Here is a 27,082-nt window from a genome sequence, read left to right as displayed (position 1 = left end):
AATTGCTTTAGAAATTCTGAGGCAATAAAGTGGAATATATAAAAAGGCTCCCTGCCCAGTCTTTAAGCAAATAAGAAATTCTTAATCTAATGAGTGTTTTGTCATTACACGTAAGCGTTTATGTGCCAGCCAGGAACATTTTTAGCAAGGAAAGCAAGTAAAGTTTTTTGTTTAAAAGTCCTGACTTCAAATTAAGGTTACTTATTTATATCTCAGTAAAAATTAAAGAAGACTATGGGCAGAATCAATTTATTAAGCAAATTTATCAGTACTCCCGTTTTTGATGTCTTGCTAAAGCTTTAGTCTTGTGGATTTTTTCAATTTAGGTCCTTGCTTCTGGATGTCATAACTGTATTTATGGACTGCTTTTCCGAGGAACCTTTTAAAAACTCACTTGCACATACAAGAGCACAGAAACCATAACTGCCATGTTATCTGACCATAATGAGAGGGATGCCCGTCCAGCCGCAGCCAGAGCTTGAAGAAGCCCTCCATCTGTGAAGGCTCTAAGATGCTTTCCCCAGTGTTTGCCCAGCAGCATAGACCAGAGAAGGGAATTTGTAAGCCTTAAAGAGCAAGTAGTAGGTGTCAAGCTTAAAGTTTGCCTTCGAAAACACACACACACACACACACACACACACACTGTTATTCCTTGCAAAGACAAACTTCTTTGACTTAGGCCAAGAATAGCACTAGTCTGTGCATACAAACACAAATATTTAGAAGGTAGTTTGACAAAATGACACCATATGTGTTTAGTAAAATGACAGTGATAGATCTTTTCCCACCCCCTCAGCCTTACAGCCTCCCTAGCCAGAGGCTTTTGGCCAGGTTTACTGTCCCAGGCATTAATTCCATCCAGTCAGCCAGCACTATTGTACCTGTGGGTACATGTTTCCCTGCATGTCCATTTGGTAGTATGCATTCTGCTCGGTGAGACCATTGACAACCTTTCCCTACCAGTAGCCTTCTGGAACTAAGCAAGAACTCACAAGTAGTCTTGCTCTAGTTTGGACCAAAGTGTGTCGTGTCTTCAGTAATAGGGCTTGATTCTCTAGTTCTGGTAGGCTACCAGGAGCAGTGTTGGTAGCCTGTATTTTGAAGGTTTGGGACTCTCCTTGGCCAATAGTTCATAGGGAGGTATTCGTATCCCACCACTTACACTGGCCTCAGAAAATTTAAATAAAGAAAACACTTTGAGTGTGGAGAGGATACATCATGGGCTTCAGATTTCTGATGTTATTGGAACATTTATGAATTTCTTATTTTGGCCATGAGTTGAGCTCAGCATCTGTAAATCCACTACCTGAAGGAGTTGGCTGGATTTCAAGTATGCGATAGGACAATTAGAACCAGAAACAAATGATTCCAAGGCTGTAGGTGGTAGTCATAGTTGAAAGGGAAAGAGCACAACGAGAATCTATAAGAAGAGTTTAACTTTGCTGTGGTCTAGTAGTTGTCTTTTTGTCCTTCCTTTTCTGGATTATGTTTTGGTGTCAAGCCTAACTTTTCTGCCCAATGCTAGGATTTAAGGATTTTCTCCTATGTTTTGTTCTAAAAGGTATACAGCTATATTGTAAATTTAAACTTATGATCCATTTTGAGTTAACTTATGTAAAAGGTGTGAGCTTTGAGGTGAGGTTCGTGTTCTGCCGTATGAATGTCTGTCCGAGGTCTGCTGTCGCAGTCCTAGTAGAGATACTTCTGCTGTTATGTACTTTTGTGGCTGTGACTTTGTCTGTCTGCTTCTGGATTCCTTTCAAACTCATCTGTCCTTTTGTATACACTTCTCCATCTTGATTATTATAATTCTGTAGAGACTCTTAAGATTATCTCTTATATTGAATGTGTTTTTATATGGCTTACGTATTTCTTAGTAAATTTGTTAATGTTCCCACTCACTAAATTTCATTGTTTTCTAAACATTTACTTCATTCATTTTGATATTTAGTTATTTCATAAGGTCAAAGCCATTATCTAGTAGTTCTTAAGAACTTAAGTACTTAAGTATTTAACTTTAGCTCTGTGTCTGGCATTGCAATGGGATGTAGACTTGGGTCCAGTGGCAAGATGGCTCTGCTCTAACGTTCTGGAAACAGTATCCTTGGCTGTTATTTCCTGGCAGTCTTATGCAGGGAAATGAGGTGAAACCTCACCAGAAAGGCCTTGTTGCGATGTATCCTCCTATAGCATTCTGTAAGGGCAGTTTTCCAGTAGTCACTTAGTATTTGCTGGTTATTAAGTTCATTTCGGTGAGAAAGACTGTGTTGGTTGCCCAGTTTGTTTCCAGTTCGTTTGACTGTTCCTTTTGCCTAAAGAACAGGATGTAGTGTCATGATTTCATGATTCTATATATTCTTACTGCATAGTTAAGAAAAGGGTTTAGAGCAACTTTGATAAAGGAAATAATGAATGCTTTCCTGTACAGGTGCGGCTGTTGGCAAAGAAAATTTTCCTTTCGTATTTGAGCCTCTTAGTGAATTCAAAGAATGACCTGGCTCTGGCTCAAATTCTCAACACCCCTGACCGAGGACTGGGAAGGGAGGCCTTCACCGACTTGAAGCATGCTGCCCGAGAGAAACAGTTGTCTATGTTTCTGGTATGGATGCTTGTGTTTTCAGGACTTGTAATTATAATGAAACCATTTTTGAGTAGTTAATTTACGTTTTTGCCTTTCTATTTGAAAATCTACTGATTTTTAATTTTTCCTGTCTTCCAAGTTTAGCCAGTGAGAATTTCTGTTAAGCAGTATTCCTACAAAAATACATTCCATAGGCCATTATCCCTAATAAATAAGGGATACAGGTTTTCTCCTCTTTTCTCTTATTTTCTCTTTCCTTCTTTCCTATCTTTACTTTGAGGGGCTTTATTATGTGTCCCAAGTTGATCACAGATTCTCAGTCCCCTTGCCTGTATTTCACAGTGCTGGGTTATAAACAAGTCCTAATGTGCCTGGCTTTGATAGACTCTTCTTGAATAAGTACTTCTAAGGGCAAAAATCAGCAGACATAGCATATGTGATGTTTGTTTACATGATGCATATCTGAATATCAGGAGCTTTGAGAAGTTCTTCACTGGAGTAACTTCCTTGTATCTTATAAACAGTTACCTTGTTACGTCACCTGTGACTCCTCAAGCTGTTTGACCTTAGAACTTCCCACAAATTACTGATATTCCATAATGTGCTTTTTAAAGGGTAATTTGGGAGATAGTGTTTTTGGAACATTTCATCTTTTCAATGGAGGTGTTTGTTCTTGGGTGTAGTTGTCACATACACTTTTTTTTTTTATCAGTGTAAAGATAGTTCTTTGAACTGCTTAGCCTGGGATGTAAAAGCTTGCTGGAATCTAGTGGTTATCTGGTACAGATTTTATTTCCTAGAAAAGGTAAAGGTTTGGACCCATTGGAAACAATGGAGCAGTTGACACTGGAAATGGATTTCTTCTATGTATGATTTCAATAGCTAATTATTCATATACATGAAACTATATTCATGAACAAAATCTATATAGTGAAAGATCTGCTCTTAATACAAATATATCCCTTTATCCTTGCCTCTTGCTTGTGACTTGGTGTCAGTTTCATCCCCAGCTACTTGCTGTCGACCTCACTCTATCTAGGGTAGGATGGAGTCCACATGACACTTGCTCCTGGGATGAGCTGCTCCTTAGCATGTGACACGGTGCATGAAATGCACTTCCTTGGTGCTGCATACCTAGGATTATATATAAATGTCCCTGGCTCTATGATGTCCATTGTAGTTTAACCTTCAACTCCATTAAGAGTTACTAAGTCAGGGTTGGGGATTTAGCTCAGTGGTAGAGCGCTTGCCTAGCAAGAGCAAGGCCCTGGGTTCGGTCCCCAGCTCTGGGAAAAAAAAAAAAAAGAGTTACTAAGTCATCCATTTTCCTTCGCAGATGGCCACATCATTTATTAGGACATTAGAACTCGGAGGGAAAGGATATGCACCCCCACCATCAGATCCTCTGTGGGCACATGTAAAAGGGCTGTCTGCTTTTGTTAATTTCATTGACAAGCTAGATGAAATTCTTGGAGAGGTACCAAATCCAAGGTAACAATTTAGAAATCATAAATATTTGTTGTTAATCTATCTTTAAAATTTCACAGAATTAGAGGTTGGAATGAAGGTAATACTGAAATCAAGCATCAGACCAAAGCACAGGTAAGAGAAATAAAATACCCAAATGAAAAAAATCGTAACTTCATGACCGTCTTCTCTAAGTATCTGCCTTGTGCGTGTAAAAACCCAGAGGTAGGTTCAAGTGGAGTTTGTTTAGTGAGGGTGGTTATTGTTTATCATTCTCTGGGAAAAACAGTTTCTCAGAACTGGAAATGACCAAGTAATTTTTAAAAGTGTTTTACTTAGCAATAAAGGAGACCAATACCAAGAATGTGGGAGAAAATTGAAAAGATAATGAATTTACATCTGTGCTTTATCTAGGATTTGTTTTATGTGACATTAGAGATGAATATTCTTTTTAAGTCAGGAAGACTTCCATTTATAATAGATGTGTTAGGTGTTTGTAGTAATTTGGGGCGGCTGGAGTAGCTTGCACCTATTAGCTATTGTGGATTGCTGCTGTTTTGATTGGCGAGCCATAGACGTGTTCAAATAAAAGTAGCTGATCTTACTGGACATTGGCGTTGTTTTAAACTCTTTTCTGTAGATATCCCTTGGTCAGTAGGAAGCCTCCCAGGCTGGATAGGTGCTGTTCTCAGCTCAGAGATGAAGAGACCGCAGTGTGGGGAGCAAGCAAATCTCCCTGGGTTGCACTGTCACTGAGTGGCAGAGCTGGGACTTGAATTAGTCAGTTCAGTTCCTGATACTCATTCCTTTATCTCATTCTGAGGAACTTATTTCTACTTTATTCCACATCATTCATTCACTGAAAAATCTCGTATTTGTTTTCTTTTTTATTTAACGTATGTGTGTGCCTTTATCGTACATACATGCCATGACATGGGAGTGGTAGTCAGAGGACAGTCTACAAGAGTTCATTCTCTCCTACCCTAGGGATCCCAGGGATTGAACTCAGGTTGTCAGGTTGGCACCAAGCACCTTTACCCCCTGAGCCATCTTACTAGGCCCCAATTCCATATCTTTAATTAAGGGTTCTGTTCTGAATTGCATTGTCTCCTGTGTGGGTATCTACCACATAAAGAGCAGGAAGGCGGCTGGTCATATCGTATCTGTACTCAGGAAGCAGAGAGTAAAAGGAAGTAAAGCCAGGGTGTAAAGCCAAACAGACCACTTCCTCAGAGAGGTTTCGCAGCCTCCCCAAACAACTCTCCCAGGGGGCATCCACTGTTCCAACCTGAGCGCAGGGGAGATAGTTCACATTCACATCACCTTTCCTTTGGATTCTTTCCTGTTTGCTTTTCATCAATTAGTTAGCAAGCTTGACAGATTTAGTATTTGTTTTCCTGTGAGGTCATCCTCTGTCCCTGAAGACATCCTTGCAGGGTCTCCTTTAGTGTTCACTGCATCCCTGCACCTGCTGGGCCTTTGTCACGGTGGTGACTGGACAGCTTCCTCAGCACCTTCTTTTTTCTTTCTTTCTTTCTTTTTTTTTTTTATGGTCCTTCAAATTTTGAAATTTCATCTTTTAAAAATTTTTATTATATTTCTTCTTACATTTCAAACTTTTCCCCTTCCCAGTTTTCCTGTCCACAAGTCCCCATCCCTCCCTCCCCCTCCCCACGGGTATTCCCCCTATACATCACCTTATTGCCTCCCCCCATATTCCCTGCACTGGGGGTCCAACCTTGGCAGGACCAAGGGCTTTCCCTTCCACTGGTGCACCAACAAGGCTATTCTCTGCTACATATGCAGTTGGAGCCCTGGGTCAGTCCATGTATAGTCTTTGGGTAGTGGTTTAGTCCCTGGAAGTTCTGGTTGTTGGCATTGTTGTTTTTATGGGGTTGCAAGCTCCTTCAACTCTTCCAGTACTTCCTCTAATCTGGTCCTATTCTCAGTTCAGTGGTTTGCTGCTAGCATTGACCTCTGTATTGGCCATGCTCTGGATGTGTCTCTCAGGAGAGATCTATATCCAGTCCCTTTCCACATGTATTTTTTAGCTTCATCAATCTTATCTAGTTCTGTTGTATATATATATATATATATATATATATATATATATATATATATATATATATATATGGGCCACATGTGGGGCAGGCTCTGAATTGCCATTCCTTCAGTCGCTGCTCTAAACTTTGCTTCCATATCCTCTCCTATGAATATCTTTGTTCCCCCTTTTAAGAAGGAGCGAAGCATCTGCATTTCGGTTATCCTCCTTCTTGAGCTTCCTGTGGTCTGTGGATTGTATCTTGAGTAATTCGAGCATTTAGGCTAATATCCACTTATCAGTGAGTGCATACTATGTGTGTTTTTCTGTGATTGGGTTACCTCACTCAGGATGATATTTTCCAGTTCCGACCATTTGCCTACGAATTTCATAAAGTCATTGTTTTTGATAGCTGAGTAATATTCCATTGTGTAGATGTACCACATTTTCTGTATCCATTCCTCTGTTGAAGGGTATCTGGGTTCTTTCCAGCTTCTGGCTATTATAAATAAGGCTGCGATGAACATAGTGGAGCATGTGTCTTTGTTATATGTTGGAGCATCTTTTGAGTATATGCTCAGGAGTGGTATAGCTGGGTCCTCAGGTAGTACTATGTCAAATTTTCTGAGGAACCTCCAGACTGATTTCCAGAGTGGTTGTACCAGTTTGCAATCCCACCAACAATGGAGGAGTGTTCCTCTTTCTCCACATCCTCGCCAGCATTTGCTGTCATCTGAGATTTTGATCTTAGCCATCCTGACTGGTGTGAGGTGGAATCTCAGGGTTGTTTTGATTTGCATTTCCCTGATGACTAAGGATGTTGAACGTTTCTTTAGGTACTTCTCAGCCATTCGGTATTCCTCAGCTAAGAGTGTTTTGTTTAGCTCTGTACCCCATTTTTTAATAGGGTGATTTGGCTCTCTGGGGTCTAACTTCTTGAGTTCTTTGTATATTTTGGACATTAGTCCTCTATCAGATGTAGGATTGGTAAGGATCTTTTCCCAATCTGTTGGTTGCCGTTTTGTCCTAATGACAGTGTCTTTTGCTTTACAAAAGCTTTGTAGTTTTATGAGGTCCCATTTGTCGATTCTTGATCTTAGAGCATAAGTATTTTGTTTAGGAAATTTTCCCCAGTGCCCATGTATTCGAGACTCTTCCCCACTTTTTCTTCTATTAGTTTGAGTGTATCTGGTTTGATGTGGAGATCCTTGATCCACTTGGACGTAAGCTTTGTACAGGGCAGTAAGAATGGATCGACCTGCATTCTTCTACATGCTGACCTTCAGTTGAACCAACACCATTTGTTGAAAATGCTATCTTTCTTGCATTGGATGGTTTTAGCTCCTTTGTCAAAGATCAAGTGGCTATAGATGTGTGGTTTCATTTCTGGGTCTTCAATTCTGTTCAACTGATCTACCTGATTGTCTCTGTGCCAATACCATACAGTTTTTAATCACTATTGCTCTGTAATACTGCTTGAAGTCAAGGATGGTGATTCCCCCAGAAGTTCTTTTATTGTTGAGTATAGTTTTGGCTATCCTGAATTTTTTGTTATTCGAAATGAATTTGCAAATTGCTCTTTCTATCTCTATAAAGAATTGAGTAGGAATTTTGATGGGGATTTCATTGAATCTGTAGATTGCTTTTGGCAAGATGGCCATCTTTACTATATTAATCTTGCCAATCCATGAGCATGGAAGATCTTTCCATCTTCTGAGATCTTCCTCAGTTTTTTTCTTCAGAGATTTGAAATTTGTGTCATACAGATCTTTCACTTGCTTGGTTAAAGTCACACCAAGATATTTTATGTTATTTGGGACTATTGTGAAGGGTGTCATTTCCCTAATTTCTTTCTCAGCCTGTTTATCCTTTGAGTAGAGGAAGGCTATTGATTTGTTTGAGTTAATTTTATACCCTGACACTTTGCTGAAGTTGTTTATCAGGTTTAGTAGTTCTCTGGTGGAACTTTTGGGATTGTTTAAGTACACTATCATATCATCTGCAAATAGTGATATTTTGACTTCTTCCTTTCCAATTTGTATCCCTTTGACCTCCTTTTGATGTCTGATTGCTCTGGCTAGGACTTGGAGTACTATATTGAATAAGTAGGGAGAGAGTGGGCAGCCTTGTCTAGTCCCTGATTTTAGTGGGATTGCTTCAAGTTTCTCTCCATTTAGTTTGATGTTAGGTACTGGTTTGCTGTACATTGCTTTTACTATGTTTAGATATGGGCTGTGAATTTTTGATCTTTCCAGGATTTTTATCATAAAGGGATATTGAATTTTGTCAAGTGCTTTCTCAGCATCCAATGAAATGGTCATGTGGTTCTTATCTTTGAGTTTGTTTATATAGTGAATTACATTGATGGATTTTCATATATTAAACCATCCCTGCATCCCTGGGATGAAGCCTACTTGATCATGATGGATGATCATTTTGATGTGTTCTTGTATTCGGTTTGCAAGAATTTTATTGAGTATTTTTATGTCAATATTCATAAGGGAAATTTGTCTGAAGTTCTCTTTCTTTGTTGGGAATTTTCTTTGCCTCTTTTCTGTTTCTGAACCTCATGGCTTTACTTTCCAATGGTGAGCTTCACTTTGCTCAATATGGCTTCTTAAAAGCAAACACTTGGACCAGTGAGATGGCTCAGCAGGTAAAGGCAGTGACCAAAACCAGATGACTGAGTTGATTCCTGCAACTTACAGTAGGAAGAGAGGCTCAGCTCGTGAAAGTTGTCCTCTGCCTGCCCCATGAGTGTCATGCAAGCCCTTCCCCCACCCCCACCCCCACAATAAGAACAATGGAATAGGAATACACAAAAGCAAACAGGAAACCAACGCCTTTATTCGGTTGATTTTATATGGTCTTACCATGCTTTATCTTTGTACGATTTGTAACCATGTTTAACTTGAGCTGGATGTACTGCCTCACTCATGTTCCCAGCACTTGGGAGGCTGGGACAGGAAAATTGCCTTGGGCTCCAGTGTGAGGCTTTCTCTTAAGGGTGAACAACAACAACAACAACAACAAAACAACAACAACAACAACAACAACAACAACGACAAAGCTAGAGGAAAAGAATCACATTTCTATCTGCTAGCATATGTTGCTTGTTTGCCTAAGGATTTTTTTGGTTAGACTTTCGTTGTGTCCTGTTTTATGTTAGAGTATTCCCAGAAGGGATCGTGATTTGAACCTGTCTTTTCCTGCTTAGAAGTGAGTCTCTGTAAAGCTGGTCAGCAGCTTTGTGCAGTGGGCTTAATGACAGCATGGTGACCAGTCTGCCCTGTCGTTAGGGACGTAACTCTGCAGATGTCAGATATCTGTGCATCTTTTCTTTGAATCTTTCCACGTGTTTTCCCAGATACTTCAGGCCTGTGATGGGCGGGCGGACACTGAGCTCACAGTTCAGTGTGAAGATTTTATTCTCCTTTTTCCCCTTGCTGCCCAGGATTGGGTCCTGCCTTGCTTACTCTTCAGGTGACCCTGCCTTCTGTGTCATGGTAGAAGGGACACACTAGCTTCACTGCTGAGAGCAAGAGAGGATCTAGGGTACCAGTGTCCCACATGCATGCACAGGTTTTCAACATCCTTGCTACAGGGTCTTCAGGGCTTGGGTCCGCACTGGTGTTGTGTGTGTGTGTGTGTGTGTGTGTGTGTGTGTGTGTGTGTGTGTGTATTATTCTGGGTAGTCAGTGCTTGTCGATCTGCTTTCTGTCTTTCCATGTGTTGAGGAAATTCTTCTCTATTATTAGTATTGTCTTCTATTTTTTTTTTCTGAATTTATTAAAAAACTAGTTTGTTCAGTTTTTAACTTCAGTAAGGCTTAGGGAGAAAGCAAGATAAATGCATATATTCAGTTTAATAAATCTGTTAAAATTTTGGTGGACTAGATGGTTGGGAAAATTGACCAAATGGTTAGAAATGCATTTCTTTTATAGGCACCTAGCATGAGAGGATATATTTCTTCAATTTAGCAACCATTTATTCCAAGTATTCATGAATAAATTACCCCATCTTCTGGGGAAGACACTAAAGGAGTGGGTATCCAAATAATGTCTTCAAGTGAGAGTCTACTTAAACAATTTTGGGTTTTTTTTGAAACAGTATGTTAATTTTATAATTCAAAATAGCAAGACTACTAAAAACTAGAAGAGGTACAGTGCGGAGCAGCTATGTTGGTCTGCTTTGTTGCAGTCTGTGATAAGGACGTCAGGAAAGTGTGCCTGGAAAAAGGCTGCAGTGGAGCTGAATCTAAAGGATGCCCTTGCAGTGAACCAGATGCGGGGATGCCAAGCTTCGTGGACGTTTGCTCTACTGCTATGCGTTTCGTCTTATAATTTCAGACTTTCCCTTGACTTGTACTTTATTCGTAGTCTGTAAGGATAGTAAGAAAACCCCACAAGCTGTATTTTCTGTCCCAGTTCCTTCTCCATCTTTTTGCTCAGACTGATGAAAAGTGCTATTCTTCATTTCCCGCTTCTCAGTTTGCAGTCTTGACTCGTTCTTCTCGGCAGAAAGTCTAAGACTTTGTTGGTTGCCCTCCGTACTGTGCCGGCCGTAGCCCAGTCTGTGGCACACAGTATAGTTCCTGTTTACTCTGGAGAGGCTCACTGCTCTCCTTCCTATGCCTCTGTCAGTGCTCTCCATGATCTGACCTTTGTTACCATCAGGCGGGTTGACTTCTCGTATTTGGTCCCTTGTTAGAACTTCTTCTCATAGCTCCTGTGACTCCACCTACCCGAGTTAAGTCTTACACATCTCTAAGTCTCTGCCTTAGCTCAACATACATTCATTCATTTATTTATTTATTTATTGTGAGCATGTTTACATCTCATGTCCCTAATCCCTGTAGCTACAGCCTTATTTCTGGGATTTGCCATCCTGTGTGATCCTTCTGAAATGGCTTTTGATAGGATTCCATACTAGGTACTGGACGAGACCTCAGGAGACGTGAGTCAGTGTGCAAAGTGTGTATAATCCGACTCCTACCTCTCTCTCTCTCTGCTTTCCATCTCCTCTTTGTTTTCCTACCTTACAGCTCAAGGGGTAAAGATGGATTTAATTCCTGTGTCCGCGGGTAAGTTTGTGCTTGTCTTATAAAGGAAGCAGTATAATAATCTTTTACTCCAAGGAAGAATGAAGCTAGGTAGATAGGACAGAAGGGGAGGGGGGAGAAATACCATCTGACACTCATTGTCCTCTGCCCACTCTTCCTGAGGCCATTTTAGCCAAGCTGGCTGCATTTCTGAATTTTGCCAGTAGATGCCACCATAAAATGCATGCTATACTTTTACCTAAAATTGTCTTGGAAGCTTCCGTTTATATAAATTAATTAGGTTCTATTGTTAAGAATTTAAAAATGCTGTACTTTAGGCTTACTACATAGCTTTTAAATGAACACCTCTGTTATATATTAAGCCAAATATGTGGTTATAGAATGTTAATTTGGCTGGAAATTACCTGTCTCATCTCTTGTTAATTATTGTTTTGTTTGAAAATACTTCAGAAGTGTTTTTATATTACTTAATGAACCTTCAATCATATTTAATTTTAAAAAGTATTAAAGCAAATAGTTATCAAATTCTCAAATACATAATGGCAGAGGCAGACAGTGTATTTAGTAAAGAGTGGTAACTTAAATGAAAATGTTTGTTCTAGCATTGTCTAGAATTTCCGTCAGCTTTCCCTTTGAACTGTGCTTTTCACTGCTGCCTCACTGGGTGTTCTGCCGGGGACTGTAGTATGGTGGGGCTGGGAGCTACGGTTTAATTCTCTCGTCTAATTCTCCTGTGAATGTTTATCTAAATTAGCAGAAAGGTATCCTTGGGGAATAACTCATTCTTCCTTCCACTTTTCCACTCAAGCTCCCTCTCTGCTTTTAGTCTCATTCTACTCCTCTCACAGCGTTTATTCATGTTGTAAAGCCAGCACAGAGCACAGAAAGAAAGGCTCGAGTATTGGGTTAACAACTTCTGGAACTTCCAGGTTCTAAAAGCAGCAGCTTGAATGAAGTTCCTGTGTTACCAAGTAGATACCAGAGAGTCTAATGGTTGGCTTTAGTAGGGAATATGTGAATCAGTCATAGTCGCAGTGTTTAGAATGTTTGCTAATGGCCAACAAGTTAACCTTGGCAAGCAGTGGAAATAGAAGTCTGTAAATCTTTTTCTAGAAACAATTCTGGCAATGGCTTACTCTACTTTGAGAATTCAGCAATTTTGTTCTTCTACAAGGAGTGGGGTAAAAATAAATGATAATGTTTTCCTAATATGTGAAAGTTTTATTCTTATAATTTGCAACTAAGACATTTTTTCACCTTTAATTATCCTTTGAATCTCTATCAAATTTTTTGTTTGTTTATTCTTGTTTATTTGAAGCTTTAATAAACATATGTAATTGACCTATCTACTTCAATAAAAGGATACACTTAAAAACCACCTGGAAGACCATCTTTTAATAAAAAAGATTTTTACCAGGCCAGTAACCTCACCCAGCATTACCCTAGTTGGCAGAGGTCCTGTGAACTGTAGCTACTGTGCTAATTTCCTGTTAGTATTTGCATTTTCACTTGGAGGCCTCCTTAACATGAGAAATCATGTAGAGTATAATATGCATAGCATTTCACAACTGCGAGAACAGGTCTAGTCTAGTTAGGGGAGAACCAACCCGAATTGGAATTACTAAAACATTATTGACAAGACATCAGTACTTATAACTATAAAACATTCAGTCTAAAATGTTGAATAATACATATAATAGCTATATATGCATATAGTGTATTCTATAGTTGTAAGGTTTTGTGGATAGTCATCCTTAATGGCCCCAAACAAACACTATGATCAACTAGTACTAGTTTTATTCAAAAGGACTGATTATACTTTTGTTCTAGCATTGCCTAGAATTTCTGTCAGCTTTCCCTTTGAACTGTACTTTTGTACTTTAATAGCTAACCAAATCATTAACCCGTAAGCACATATCATGTAAAGAACACCGAATTGCTGTCCCGTGGGCATAGCAGTAGCAGCTTGTCACTACGTCATTCCCATCACCAAGTTCTGCAAACCATGACTTATATTCACCCTGAGTGACAGAATGACTGAAGAGCATGTATCATATATTGTAAATCATTATAAAGTACCAAAGTGCTTTACAGAATTTACTACCAAATCTCTTTCACAAGAGTAGTTTCCAGAAAAAACAAAGTGCCAAAGTGCTAACTATGGGTTCGTTTGGCTATAGTTCATCCAATTTGTCTCTTCCTTTTTTTTTTTTCTTTCTTATAATCTTCAAGCATGTCCTTTCTTTTATTTTTAGTGGACATTTTATGCATTTACATTTCAAATGTTATCCCCTTTCTCTCCTTTCCCACCCTTTCTCCCCCTCCCCCTGCTTCCATGAAGGTGCTTCCACACCTACCCACTTCCACCTCAATGCCCTGGCATTCCTGTACACTAGGGAAACGAGCCTTCACAGGACCAAGGCCTTCTCCTCCTATTGATGCCAGACAATGCCATCACTGCTACAAATGTGACTGGAGTCATGGATCCCTCCATGTGTACTCATTGGTTGGTGGTTTAGATCCTGGAAGCTCTGGGGGATCTGGTTGGCGATAATGTTGTTCTTCCTATAGGGGTGCAAACCCCGTCAGCTCCTTCAGTCCTTTCTCTAACTCCTCCATTGGGGTCCCCATGCTCAGGTTCATGGTTAGCTGCAAGCATCTTAATCTGTATCAGTAAGGCCCTGGCAGAGCCTCTCAAGAGACATCCATATCAGGCTCCTGTCAGCAAGCACTTCTTGGCATTAGCAATAGTGACTGGGTTTGGTGGGTCTTTTCTTTGTCCGTATATTTCCTTTTGTGAGTATTTTGTCCTCCCTTCTAAGAAGGACTGAAGCACGCACATTTTGGTCTTCCTTCTTCTTGGGCTTCACGTGGTCTGTGAATAGTCTCTTGGGTATTCCGAGCTTTTGGACTAGTATCTACTTATCAGTGAGTGCATACCATGTGTGTTCTTTTGTGATTGGGTTACCTCACTCAGGATCATATTTTCTAGTTCCATCCATTTGGAGCTAAGAATTTCACGAAGTCATTGTTTTAAATAGCTGAGTAGTACTCCATTGTGTAGATGTATCACATTCTCTGTATCCATTGCTCTGTTGAAGGGCATCTGGGTTCTTTCCAGCTTCTGGCTATTATAAATAAGGCTGCGATGAACATAGTGGAGCATGTGTCTTTGTTATATGTTGGAGCATCTTTTGGGTATATGCCCAGGAGAGGTATAGCTGGGTCCTCAGTTAGTGCAACGTCCAATTTTCTTAGGAACTGCCAGACTGATTTCTGTCTGTTCTTTTAGTAGAATTATAAGTTTAAGTATACAGTAACAGCTGAAAATAAAGCTCTTCTCTAAGTGAAGTGATTCCTAGAACCAGCCTTTACTTTTGGTTACAGAAGTAAGACAGACAAAATACCAGGAATTACCCTTTCATTACCAAAATCTTATAATCCTGGACAACATTTCTAAATGCTTCTTAATGCAAATAAATTGTAGGCCAAGAATCAGGTGAAGAAAAGTCAGAGAGACAAATCAGAAGTGGAGCAAGTCACATAATGACCTGGCGAACTGGAGATTGTATTCTCTCTCTCTCTCTCTCTCTCTCTCTCTCTCTCTCTCTCTCTCTCTCTCTCTCTCTCTCTCTCTCTCTCTCTGTGTGTGTGTGTGTGTGTGTGTGTGGACCTGTGGGTGAGAGCCAGAGATCCACCCGTATAGGAGCTGTCCACCTTGTGTTTCGAGGCCTGGTCTCACTACTAGTAGGCCGTGGTAGCGAGCCAGAGAGTCCCAGGGATACGCTTTCTTCACCTTCCTAGCTCTGTGATTACTCAAGCGCTCCACTACACTGGGCCTATTTTTTTATGTGTATGCTAGGGATCAAATTCAGGTACTCATGCCCATGTGATAAGCATTTTACCCACTGAAACAGCCTCTCCAGCCTAGAAAAATTCTTTTTGTATAACCATTAGCAATACTATGGCACATATTGGGACAGCTCAGATTGCAGGTCTGATGGGAACACATAATCACCCTGTAGGGTGATCCCCCCTCATAAAGATGAACTAAGAATGAAGACTGTCTAATCCGATAAAAGGGTTCCTATAGAAACCTAGTTATTGTCAAATGTTTTAGTATTCAATTTAAGAGTCAGTCATTGCAGCCCAGTATTTGATGGACAGTTCAAATGAATGCGGCAAGAAAAGCAAATGGTAGGTAAAATAATTAAAAGAAATAAAACTATTTGGTCGTGATATACTTATTGGTACAAAATTCAAAGACCTTAAAAGAAAAACTTTAAAATAAGCAGTAGAATTTAGCTATTGTTCTATTTATAATGAATAAATCCAAAACAATCTTATTTCTCTATTGCCACCCTACAGGAAAAGGCTTTAGAAAAAATTTCCCAAACTAGAAATTAAAAAGACTGACTGAAAGTCAGTAAGCCCCCTCCTGAGGATTATATTAGATGTGGAAGTCTCTCCCTGCCCTTCCCACCTTTCTGCTGTCTCAGCACTTTACTCCCAGAAGGCGGTACTAAAACAAATTTGCCTTCCAGAAAAGACCATTTGTCCTGCTCAGTTACGTCATAGCTCACCACACTGCCTCTTGTTAGTTCTCTTCCCAGGGAAGGATTGGAGATATTTGAAGATTTTCCTCTCATCTTACCAAGCTCAGTGAGATGTCTACTCAAGATACAGATTCCTCCCTCTGAGCTGACTTTTGCATGAAATGCTTCCCACATTGCTCCAGCATAAAAGTCACCTGTGGTACCAATGCAGTTACACAGCACCCTTCTTGGAGAACGTGATTCAGTAGGCTAGCATCAGGAATTGGTGTTTCAGACAAAACTGAGTGTGATTCTTCTGCTAGGCAACATGGCAGAGACCGAGCTAGTGAACTGCCACTGGACTTTCAGTTCTCTGTCATTGTGTCATAAATTTCCCCTTCCCGTTGGCCCAAATATTTACCTGGCCAATCTTACTTCACATGCTTATTAGAATACCTAAGATGTATAATCTGGTCACAAGGTATTGAGGATGAAAACTTCAGTCGATAGGTTTTCCTTTACGCTACTACAAAAGAGAAGCGTAGTAGCACGCTCAAGGTACAGAGAGGCAGAGCTATCATGACGCCATGTCAAACCAGACCACTGTCTTGTTGGGCACAGCCTTTCTAGGGATACCTCATAACTCCAGGTCAAACCAGACTGTTGTCTCATCGCCTTTCTACGTATACCTCCTGACTTCAGTGGAAACCCTGATTCTACTGTTGGACACCCCTAGTTTCTTCTTCAGAACAGATCAAGATCCATTTTCCTGTGCATTTCTCCCTCCTGTAGAGCAGGAGCTGTGATCCAGATTCAGGCATAGAAAGAAACATTGACTGAAGGCTTAGAAAAACACTAATCTATTGGCTATAGCTGCTTTAGTTTTTGGTTTGCTTCGGATAATAGTGACTTGCTTAATTTCCTCTTCTGTATATAATAATCCTTCATGTATGGTGGTATAGTATTTCCTTTGGGTTAGCTTTCTTCTTTCCTCTTTCTTTCCTGGATGTCCATGTGATCTAGGACAAATTCTTTAATCTTTGTTAGCATCAATAGCAGCTTGAGTTGGTTTTAAGATCAATGTAACACTCTAGGCATTCAATGGGAGGTGGCCAGTTTTGTTGTCTTAGTATTGTGTACACTTTACAGATTTCAGATATGTAGAAATTCATCCCATCTATCATATTTTATACATAGTTAAAATATTTTTTCAGCTGTCTATCAAGGAAGATTTAATGTATGACGTTTTGGGTTTTAGAAAAACTTTTTGTTTCTTGTGGTTTTTATTTTTTCTTTAAATGCTTTGCTGTTTGATCTACAAGATCAAAGTCGTGCTTTGGAAAGGTGTTGATTAACACCGAGAAGTAAGTTTGCAGCTTCTAAGCAAACTCACTTACAAAACTATGACGAGCAACTCCTCCTTCTGTTTGCAGCCTTGCGGGCGGTCGGATATTATCGGCGATAAGGACACAACTGATCAAAGGCCACAGCAGCGGGGAGCCTTTTTATAAAGCAGTAGAGGAAGTTGTTCAGGATTTGAATTTGAGGATTAAAAATATTATTAATTCTCAAGAAGGTGTAGCTGTCAGCGCCACCAACATCAGTCCTGTCCCGGTAATGGATTGATTCTTTATTGTCCTATATAAAACTTAATCTCCTCTGTTCATTGCAGAAATTGTTTGCTGTTGCTGCTTAAGTCAGAAGATGTATTTTCTATGTTTTAATTTTCTCAATAGGATTATGTTCAACTTAGGGTAAATCATAACATCTTTAGTGAAAATGTATTTGTTAAAAAGGCATTAGATAATCTCTTAATACTTAAGGCGCTTAGGGCTACTTTTCAACAATCATTCCTGTAATACCATTCTTTCTCTATTTACTTAGATTCAAAATAATAGTCTGGTTTTGGACCAGTCCTTGTCTGTCTGCAAGACAGCAGCAGTCCTGTTAGAACAGGTTTTGTAGTCAGAAGTTTACTTTTCTCTTATAGAGCGATATAATGTTTTATTACTAGCTACATTGCCAGTTGATTGCCAGTCAATTTCCTATACCTGAGAATCTTGTACAATATGCACTTCTTCCTTAGCTTTCTTGCACTAATAGTCAATTTTAATAGACTATTGCTACAGAAGTGAGCTCCCATGACTTTAAATACAGAACAGAACCTTCGAGTATATATTATAGTGGATTTACCTTTTTCTTTTTCTTTTTTTCTTTGTTTTTGTTTGAGGCAAAGTCTTACTGTGTAGCCCAGGTTGGTTTGGAACTTACTATGTTTCCCAGGCCAGCCTCAAACTCTTAGCATGGTCTTCCGATGCCGAAATTACACATGCAGCTCACTGCGCCTGTCTATATTGCAGTGTTTAGTTGGTTAACAAAGGCCCTTTCATTAGGTATTACCATGGAAGGCAGCGCAGGAAGGAAGATTGCTTTTCCTATTTATTCGTTCTTTCATCCACAGGCCTTGGTGATCATTTTTTTCTATTTTCCTACAAAAATGAAGCTTCTTAGATTTACTTCAAAGGCATCCTGGGGAAGATTCTGGGATTCTACCCTATTTATTTCATGTGCCTGCCAGCATTTTGAGTGACTATGTTGGCACAAAGCACAAGGGAGCTCTCACTGCAAGTGTAAGCCAGGAACCAGTGCCATCTCAGATCGCCCAGTGCCAGTCTCCCATCTACAGGCAGCAGAATCCTGACACAAGCCACCTGTGGTTAGTTTTCTGTTTCCCACTAAATCACAAATCTTGAAAATTCCATCAAATGACACTCAGCGAAGGTACTGTTAGCAATGTGGCCCGCGCTGACACCGCTATATAAACCATGCGGTAAGCACCAGATCACGGCGGGCTCCTGGTTTTACACTGAGCAGCACTGGACGCTGCAGTTCATCTGCTGGCCTGAGCTGCCAAACAGAGAAAAGAATCCAGACCACGCTGATGGACGCTGCGAGGACTGGCACAGGTGCCACCTCTGATTCTTAGGCACAGTGTCCCTCACCCTAGAGGGCAGGGCAGCGTCGCTGGTCCTCTTTCCCAGTGAATACATCAGGAACATGGACGAGCTAAGCACCTTCTCGGAGACCTGCAGTGGGCACAGTTAGTGGGATATTTCAAGCTGACCAGCCATGCCCGAGTTAGTCTTCATATGTACCTGTATGCCACTTTGCACTGTCAGATTTATTGTCTAATTACTACCCTTTCCAGCTCTCCCCTTTCAATCTGTCTTCTTGGTATCTTTGTGTCTTTCTAGTGCTATTTAGTTCAGGCTATTTCAGGCTATATTCAAAATTAATTTGTTGTATTCTTTTAATCTGCTGCAGCTGTGTCCATATTTGACACATTTTACTGTAAAATATATTTTATATATGGCTCTTGTTGATTTTTCTAAAGTCTAAATAAGATTATCGTACTTGCTTACTAAAGCAAGACTTACTTTTTCTCACCTTTGTAGCAGGCTGAGCCATAGCATGAGTTCATGGCTACAGGGTTTCTTCAGACTCCTTTAGTGGAACTCTTTCTCGCCTAGGAACCTAGACTTCACCTCCTACTTCACCTCTGAGCTTCTTCCTCTCTCTGTGACTGCTCTCCGAGGCTACCCTTCACTCTGTATAGCAATGACGTTGTCTCTGGAGTGCTTGCACCACACTGTGTCTGTGTACACATTGGAAATATCACAGCACTGTAATGAAACTGTGATGACCTGTTTATCTTATCAAGGGGACTGTGATTTCTTTGCAGGTACTGGTTTTTACTTTTGAAGCTTTAGATTCTTAAAATAAGGCTTAGAACATAGAATAGTCATCAATTTACATTCGATTAAATCTTTTGGGTCTCATTATAAGCCAGGCTGATCTTCAACTTAAGTAACTGAAACTAGTCTCAAACTCGAGCTCTGCCTCCACCTCCCCATCGAGGGGCATAGCATAGGCGTGCACACCACGTCTGGCTCTTGAGGAGGTCTGAAGCGCACGTGAGTTTGTTTCGGATTGACAGAACCCCATGCCCCTTTTGTATAAGAGAAAAAGTACACAGAGATTAAGAGGTAAAGTCTAGTTAGGTTGATAGTGATTAGATTTTTCTGTCTTAAAGTCTAATGTTACTCACATCAGAAAGAAATGTCTTCCTTTGATGATATTCTTATATGTCTGAAAGTTGGCAAGATTGATCAGTGTGGCTTAAAGGAGAAATGTCTACATATCTTCTACCTACTTTCTATAGCTGATTTTCTGTGATTTCAGCAATAAATTCAAAATAGAAATGTGTGGCTGATTCACCTAGCTGGTATGATTATTATGTATACTTTAAAATTCATTTTTGTTTTAGCCAAAATCTTTTGCCATAAACCATGATACCGCATACTGTGGAAGAGATGCTGTGAAAATTTTACTGGTTCTTTTGGATGAAGACGCAGCCAGTGCTCCTACCAGAAATAAAGCAGAGCTTCTGTACAATGACCAAAGTACAGTTCCTCACGGTGGAGCGTCTGTCCTTACACTCTTTAGGTAGGTAACATGGAAGTTAGTGTCAAAGCACTCACTTGACCATTTTGTTTTTAAATAAAAAGTACCTATACTTACGGTAGGATCTTGAAAGCAGCTGGAGAATATGGAAAAGGCAAACAAAAGCTAACGGCATTTCACTGTTGCCCAGTTATAGTTACAGTGTTGCATTTAAGAGCATTGTTGGTGTATTGATGTAAAAATATTTATTTGTTTTGGTGTATGTCAAGAACTTTGTTAAATCACAGCCCTTAAAGCAGTTCCTTTTAGTAGCATTCCCAATGTCTAGTGAAGAATTGAGACTTGAGAGTACTTGTAAAGTACACTTAAGAGCGCTCAGTTAACAAGGAGCAAAGACTTTTCCCAAACTTGAAGTCGTTCTTTGTTGACCCCCATTCTGTGTAATAACAGAATGAGGCATACACACCATATTTATACAGGGTCGGCTTTTGTTGGCTTCCTTGCTAAGTGAATGTTGGTGTTGTATAAAGACCTTGACACTGCCTTGGCATCGCTCCAGCAGCCACAGTAAGTACCATAGGTGGATACAGACTGCCGGTCAACAACAGGCCCGGTGTGAGGGGATGGCAGTGTAGGTGGCACGGTGGGCTCTGGTGAGAACCTTACCTCCTTAGAGGATGCCAGCTTGCTTTGTTTGGCTTTTCTTACATGAGCTTTTTACTGTATGCACGTTTTCTCTCTTGCCCCTTTCTTACCAGGCTTTTGTCCTATCCAGCTGAGCGGTAACCCTTGGAGAGCCTTTAAGGGCAATTGTCTCCTCAAATCTGTGTCTCCAAGTACAGTCATATGGCAGGTTTTGTCTGTTGTAAATAGGCTTCTGAGAGTAGGGAGAAAATGAATTTAGAAGTTTCTCTGACTTATGAGTGTCATAATTCATTTGAGTTGCTACTAAAATGTATCTTGGACTGGGTGACTTACAAATAACGAATTCGTTTCCCATAGTTGTGTAGGCTAGAAACTCAGATATATATATATACAGTGTCAGCAGGCTGATTGTCCTTTGTAGACGGAGGCCTGTTTGTCATGAACTGCACCTGCCCATGCATCTTCCTGTGGCAAAAACTCGAAGGACAAGGGAGTGAGGCTCTCGAGCTCACACTCATCCAAATGACCGACCTCAGCACCTTCTAAAGGCCCTCCATCTTAATAGTGTTTCCGTGGGGACTAAACGTCAGCACACATTTTGAAAGGACAGAAGCACCCAAGCTTTATTAATATGTTCCTTTGTTTTTCCCCCATAGGTCTCCCACACAAGTGAAAAGTACACCAGTTAAACCTCTCAGAGAGCGAATCCACACGTCACTGCAAGCAGAGAAAAATAAGGTATAGAAAAGTCAATCATACAATGATAGATGTTGTTTTATTTTGGAAGAAATGGATATATGGAGCTGGGCTGGATTTGTAATTATGCAGCTCATATAACACAATAAGGGGTAAATGAAAACGAAGCATTGTCAGTTTGTATAGACATCGCTTTTATATAATTTTGACTTACCTGTGGCTTTTTAATTTACTGGAACTAAAATAAAAGAAAGAAGTAAGAAGCAGCTGCTGTAAATGCTACGTCAACGTGTGTGAGTGAACGGAAGGAAAAGTAAGGAAGCTGTGCCCTTATGTGTACGCATGGGGACTTGATGTCCTGTGATCACTGTAACAAGAGCTGAGATAGTCAGCTGTAAAGGGAGAAGGCCTTCGGATGACAGTCTAAGTTATCTGTATTACCTGTAATCCTAATTGCATAATATATGCTACTTTATTAATATATATATAATATATATATATAATAATGTATAATCCAATTTAGAAACTCTGAAGACACAATGATAGAAGATCTTTAGTTGTAGACTCAGATGAGAGAGGCCTCACATTGTTCCTTGGTGCTTATCTGTTTTCATTCAGTTTGAAGTAGGGTTCTGATTTCCCTTAGGACATTTGTGTTCATAGTTGATAATATGTTTATTCAAATATTTAAACATTTTTGGTCTTATGTTTTAATAGAATTTATTCAGTGGTTGCTATTTATTGGGCATATAGTATATGTTATATGTTAATAATTATTAATTTGTTAAACATTTTTATACAAAAATTATAATTATCTTTAAATTATTAAATAATTTTCATTTTGATATAACAAAAAATAACTTTTTTGTATTCTTTGTGTTTCTTTTTTAAATCGTTTTATTTTTAAATATGTATATATCTATATATATAATTTTTCATTTCCATTTCTTTCCTCCAAACCCTCCTTATACTCTTTAAAATTCATGACCTCTTTTTTTGTTATGTTCTTATGTGTTGTTATTAATTATGTTATGATATACACACTTATACACACGTACACACATGTGCACGTGGACACACACACACACACACACACACACACACACACACACACACACACACACACTATTCCAACCTGTTTAGTCTGTATAATGTTACTTGCTTGTATTTACGTTCATGGCTGACCATCGGTCTTGGTGTACTTTTCCCTAGGGAAGACTATCATCCTCACTTTCAGCATCCCCAAGTTGCTTGTGGTTCTCTGTGTAGGGCAGAGGCCTCTTGAGATTGCCCTCCCTTCCTCCCTCCCTGCCCTCATGTATGTTAGCATGTGCAGGTCATGTTTAGGCAGTCGTGTTGGTGACACCTTATGAACGTAGCCTCTAACATTCTTAAGAGACGCAATCTTAAGACGCAATCCCAACAAGTCCCGATTCCCTGGCTCCAAAAATTCTTTCTGCCCTGTCTTCTCCATCGACCCCAGGGCCTTGGGTGCTGGAGTGTGTTGTAGATTTATCCCCTGGGGTTGGCTTCCATCTGTCGCACAGAGAAGTTTCCTTGGCAGGTGATGAGGACTGAACTTACCTGAGGGTGTAACGACACATATTTAGAATGTAGTTTAGTTTTGTGCACTTTTAGAAATTCTCAAGAGTCAGTTAATTACTATAAAATAAAACAAATACATATATATATAAGAGAAATAGAAAAGATCATCTAATTTAGTGTCAACTTATAGAGATAGAAGCAAATTTTAGAAGAATGATGTCTATTATTAGAATGACGGTGCAGTATCTTTTGTCAGTTGACAAAAGTGTGAAGTTCCCTGGCATTGCTTTGTCAGCCTAGTCTGAAACTAAAGACAGTGAAGAATTACTATTCATAGTTATGCTTAATAGTAAGTAGCCTTTGCAAAAGCAGAGCGTGAAGTCCTTTAATTTAGCCAGACATAACTGGAGCACAGTCAGGCCGAGTGCTTGTTGGAAGTAACAAGGAATATTGCCCATATAATTCCTAGAGTGCGGGCCACACAGTATCAACCACTTACTGCTATATTTTCTGGTACTTTTGTTCTTTAGGTATAAAGTGGTGAGGTTTTGTATGTTTTCATTTTCTTCATTACGGGAATTATATGTGGTCTACGTTTGAACTACTTCCACCATTTTAAAAGAAGAAAATACTAGAGAATTTAGAGCAACGTCTTCAGCTTTCCTTTCACACTGTGGTCTATCAGGAAACTTGAATCTGAGAATCCAGTAAACTTCCCTGTGAAGGAAACGGGAAGGTCCTTGTTAACCCCTGTGGTTTGATATAGACAGACCTTTGGAAAGTATTTCTTCCATTTCTTTACCATTACTTTCAAACTAGTTTAAATCATTTATTAAATGGTCCTTGTATTTCTCATTAGAAGTTTAAGGGCCCATTTAACCGTCTTAACGCCTGTGTATTGTCTCAGTCCCTCCATCCTGATTTGCCAGCCCCTTGCATATCTGCCTCAACTGAAAGGGCAGAGATAAGATGTCTCCCTTGTCTTCAATGCTTTCTAGCATCTCAACGAACCTGTGTTGTGTATGTAGTTATCACTTAATAATGGAGATGACCCCATCCAGAAGGGATGGATCCTAAGACAAAGAGCCGTAGGTACAGTGGATGCAGATATCCGTAGTGTAGGACGTCTTCTCTCTGTAGTTGTTGCCTTCTTAAACATTCCTTGTCCTGGGTGTTAGAAAGTCCTTTCTCAGGTAACCAAGTTCAGCCTGGGAATTTGAAAAGTTGAAAGCATATTCTGTAGGTGCCCTGAGGTTGAGTCTCACAGCCCCTCCTCTTGCTTCCTAACATGAATTGAAAAGTAATTAGAACTAAGAGGAACAGGGCTGAGGAAATGGTGGCTCAGTGGGTAAAGAGCTCCTGTGCAGGGTCAGAGACTTGGGTTCAGATTCCTAGCAACCAAGAAATGGCCGCTTCTGTTTCTGGTGGCTTGCTCCTGTGACCTTTGCTCCAGGAAAGGAAGCAGGCAGTGGTAGGGTAGTCCAGTGGATCCCGGCGCTCACTGGCTATCCAGCCAAACCAAACTGGCCATCACCAGTGTCAGCGACACACACGCACACGCACACGCACACACACACACACTGAGAGCAAACGGTATTGTGATAAGTTGCAGTGCATTTCAACATGGTCACAGCAGAGCTAAAGGTTGCAGATGCAAGATGCCAAGTACCAAGGGCACTTAAAAATCCTGTCCTGATTGACCCTTAGTAACTCTGGAAGTTACTTTATAGTTCACATGGGTAGCAAGTAGCAGGGTAAGGTTTTATATTTAGGTTCTAGACTTGAAAGTTTGGTTTATTGCCAAAGAGTAAATATATAAGAATATATAAAATTATGAAGTTATTGCATAGGTGGCTTTTTTATTTAACTGTGTGGTTGAATTTTTGCTGATAGCAAAAATATTATTTTATATATGTACAAATTCTTCAGTATCAAATAAAAGACATAAAATCTCCATTCTTTTGAAAGTGTGGTAATGTAAGGATGGAAAGATGCATTTGGAATAACTTGTTTAAGGTTCTTTGGGGGTAGCCTCCCTTTTCAAGCTTGTTAATTGTGTAGGGGTAGCTTAAGACGTGACAAACTGAACTCCGTTTATGCCTGCCCAGAGCTTTAACTGGCGTCAGGCTTCCTCTGTGAAGTACTCTTTCCTCTCACTGGGAACCTCCCTGTGTGTGTGTGTGTGTGTGTGTGTGTGTGAGAGAGAGAGAGAGAGAGAGAGAGAGAGAGAGACTGAGTCTGTTGTAAATTTCACTGTGGATAGCAATCTTCCCAAAGGAGAGACATTTCGGAAAGAAAACTTGAGTCCTTTTCTCTCATGGCTTGAACAGAAATGATTTTAACAGCCATGCCCGAACCTGGACATTATTCCAAGTTGTTTGCTGCTTCAACAGCACGTTCAAAGGGACTCGCCTTGTTTATTTGTGATTCCAGCTAAAATACACAGAGAGATTTAGAAGATTTGCAACAGGAAGTAATCTCATTTCTATGTGGCCACTAATCTTGTGCAGAAAAATTCTGTTTTTATGAACAAAGGAAAAGCATTCTCTTTCAAGTTATAAATGCAAGCCAGTGTAGCTTGTGTTCTCTTAACAACTGAATACGTTTAATTAATGAAGTTGATTATTGAGCCCTTGTTTTGAGCTACATGCTATTATCCTTCCAGAATTGGCCTGGACCTGAGAAATCTGATCCAGAAAACTTACATTATAGGGATACCTACTTCATCTGTGTGATAACAGCTATCCAGTGTCTGCATTCATCTCCCGAGTGAACACGTCTGTCTGTCTGTCTGTCTGTCTACCTTCACATATATTCATTATCTCTATACTTTTGCACTTTGATGTTTGAGACAAGGGGACTTCTCATACCATATTCTTCTCTCTCTCTCTCTCTCTCTCTCTCCTCTCTCTTTTTTTTGTTTTTTTTTTTTGTTGTTGTTGTTGTTGTTTTGTTTTTTGTTGTTTTGTTTCGAGACAGGGTCACTCCGTGTCTCTCATTGTCCTAGAACTTGCTTTGTAGACCAGACTGGCCTTGAACTCACAGAGGCTTGCCTGCCTTTGCCTCCTCAGTGCTGGGATCAAAAGGTGTATGGCATGCTCAGGAATTTTTTTAACTTCTATAATGCTAACAATTCTGTGATTGATGTGGTTTAATCAAGATTGTCTAGTTAGTTGATAAGGGTCTAGCAAGGTGGAAGAGTGGATAAATGTACTTGGATATTTTTTAAATTTTTTATTTTTTTTGTATTTTGATATGTATTTCATGATTAATCATTTTTTTTCTCACCTGTATCTGGCCTCATTACTCTAAGAACCCACTGTCTTGTAACTGTAGTTTTCTAATTTTTTATACTTTTTGCAACTTTTCACATCTTTGTGGTTAAAAATCTCTAATAGTTTTTCATGGAGAAATATGGAACATATTTTTTTAAAAAATTACAAATCTTTTCTTTAAAGTCCCATAGTTTTAACTTTTAAAAAATTATTATTATTATTGCTATTATGAGAGTGGCTTTGATTAATCTTAAAGATAATTTATCACTTTAAATAAAATTGGCTTCTGAAGCCTCTGGCAAGGATGCTATTGTCATAACTTTTAAACTCTAGTTAGTGATTCATTGCAGACATCTGAGTGAACTCAAACACTTGTCTCTGACTACATAATGTAAAATGCAGTTACTGAATGTAATATATAATTACATTTTAATCAATAAATACTCATATAACAGCCAGCATAATATCCCTATAGTCTGAAGTGTTAAAAGGATGTGAGGTAGCATCTAATTGTTGGGAGAAATCTCCCATAATAATGAATGGTTATAAACAATGGAAGTCCTGCCATTGATGACATCACATTATGTGGTGGACTGCATTGTTCTGAACTCTTCCTACTTCTGTTAATGCTCCACAGTCTTCTATTTGTAGACTGCATTTCCAAATTGCTTGTCTTCCTGTCTTACTTCATAGTTAACTCTCCCCCTCTCCCCAAACCCCTGCCCTCCAGTGTCTCAGAATATAATCCAGGCCTCCAATGTTGATCCTTCT

General features: G+C 39.7%; 1 protein-coding gene across 1 annotated transcript in view; it reads left to right on the top strand.

Moving 5' to 3' along the window:
* Parpbp (PARP1 binding protein) overlaps positions 1–27,082 on the top strand; it is a 51,049-nt gene that overhangs the window by 21,938 nt on the left and 2,029 nt on the right. Inside the window, exons 5-9 of the mRNA XM_032910858.1 lie at positions 2,429–2,599; positions 3,918–4,072; positions 17,120–17,300; positions 20,014–20,192; positions 21,452–21,533. Of these exons, the coding sequence (XP_032766749.1) occupies positions 2,429–2,599; positions 3,918–4,072; positions 17,120–17,300; positions 20,014–20,192; positions 21,452–21,533 (768 nt within the window). The remainder of the gene's footprint in view (positions 1–2,428; positions 2,600–3,917; positions 4,073–17,119; positions 17,301–20,013; positions 20,193–21,451; positions 21,534–27,082) is intronic.

This window comes from Rattus rattus, chromosome 1 (assembly GCF_011064425.1).
Source record: "Rattus rattus isolate New Zealand chromosome 1, Rrattus_CSIRO_v1, whole genome shotgun sequence".
Lineage (NCBI taxonomy): Eukaryota > Metazoa > Chordata > Mammalia > Rodentia > Muridae > Rattus > Rattus rattus.
Note: the sequence above shows the minus strand (reverse complement) of the source record. Positions and strands in the feature narration are given on the sequence as shown.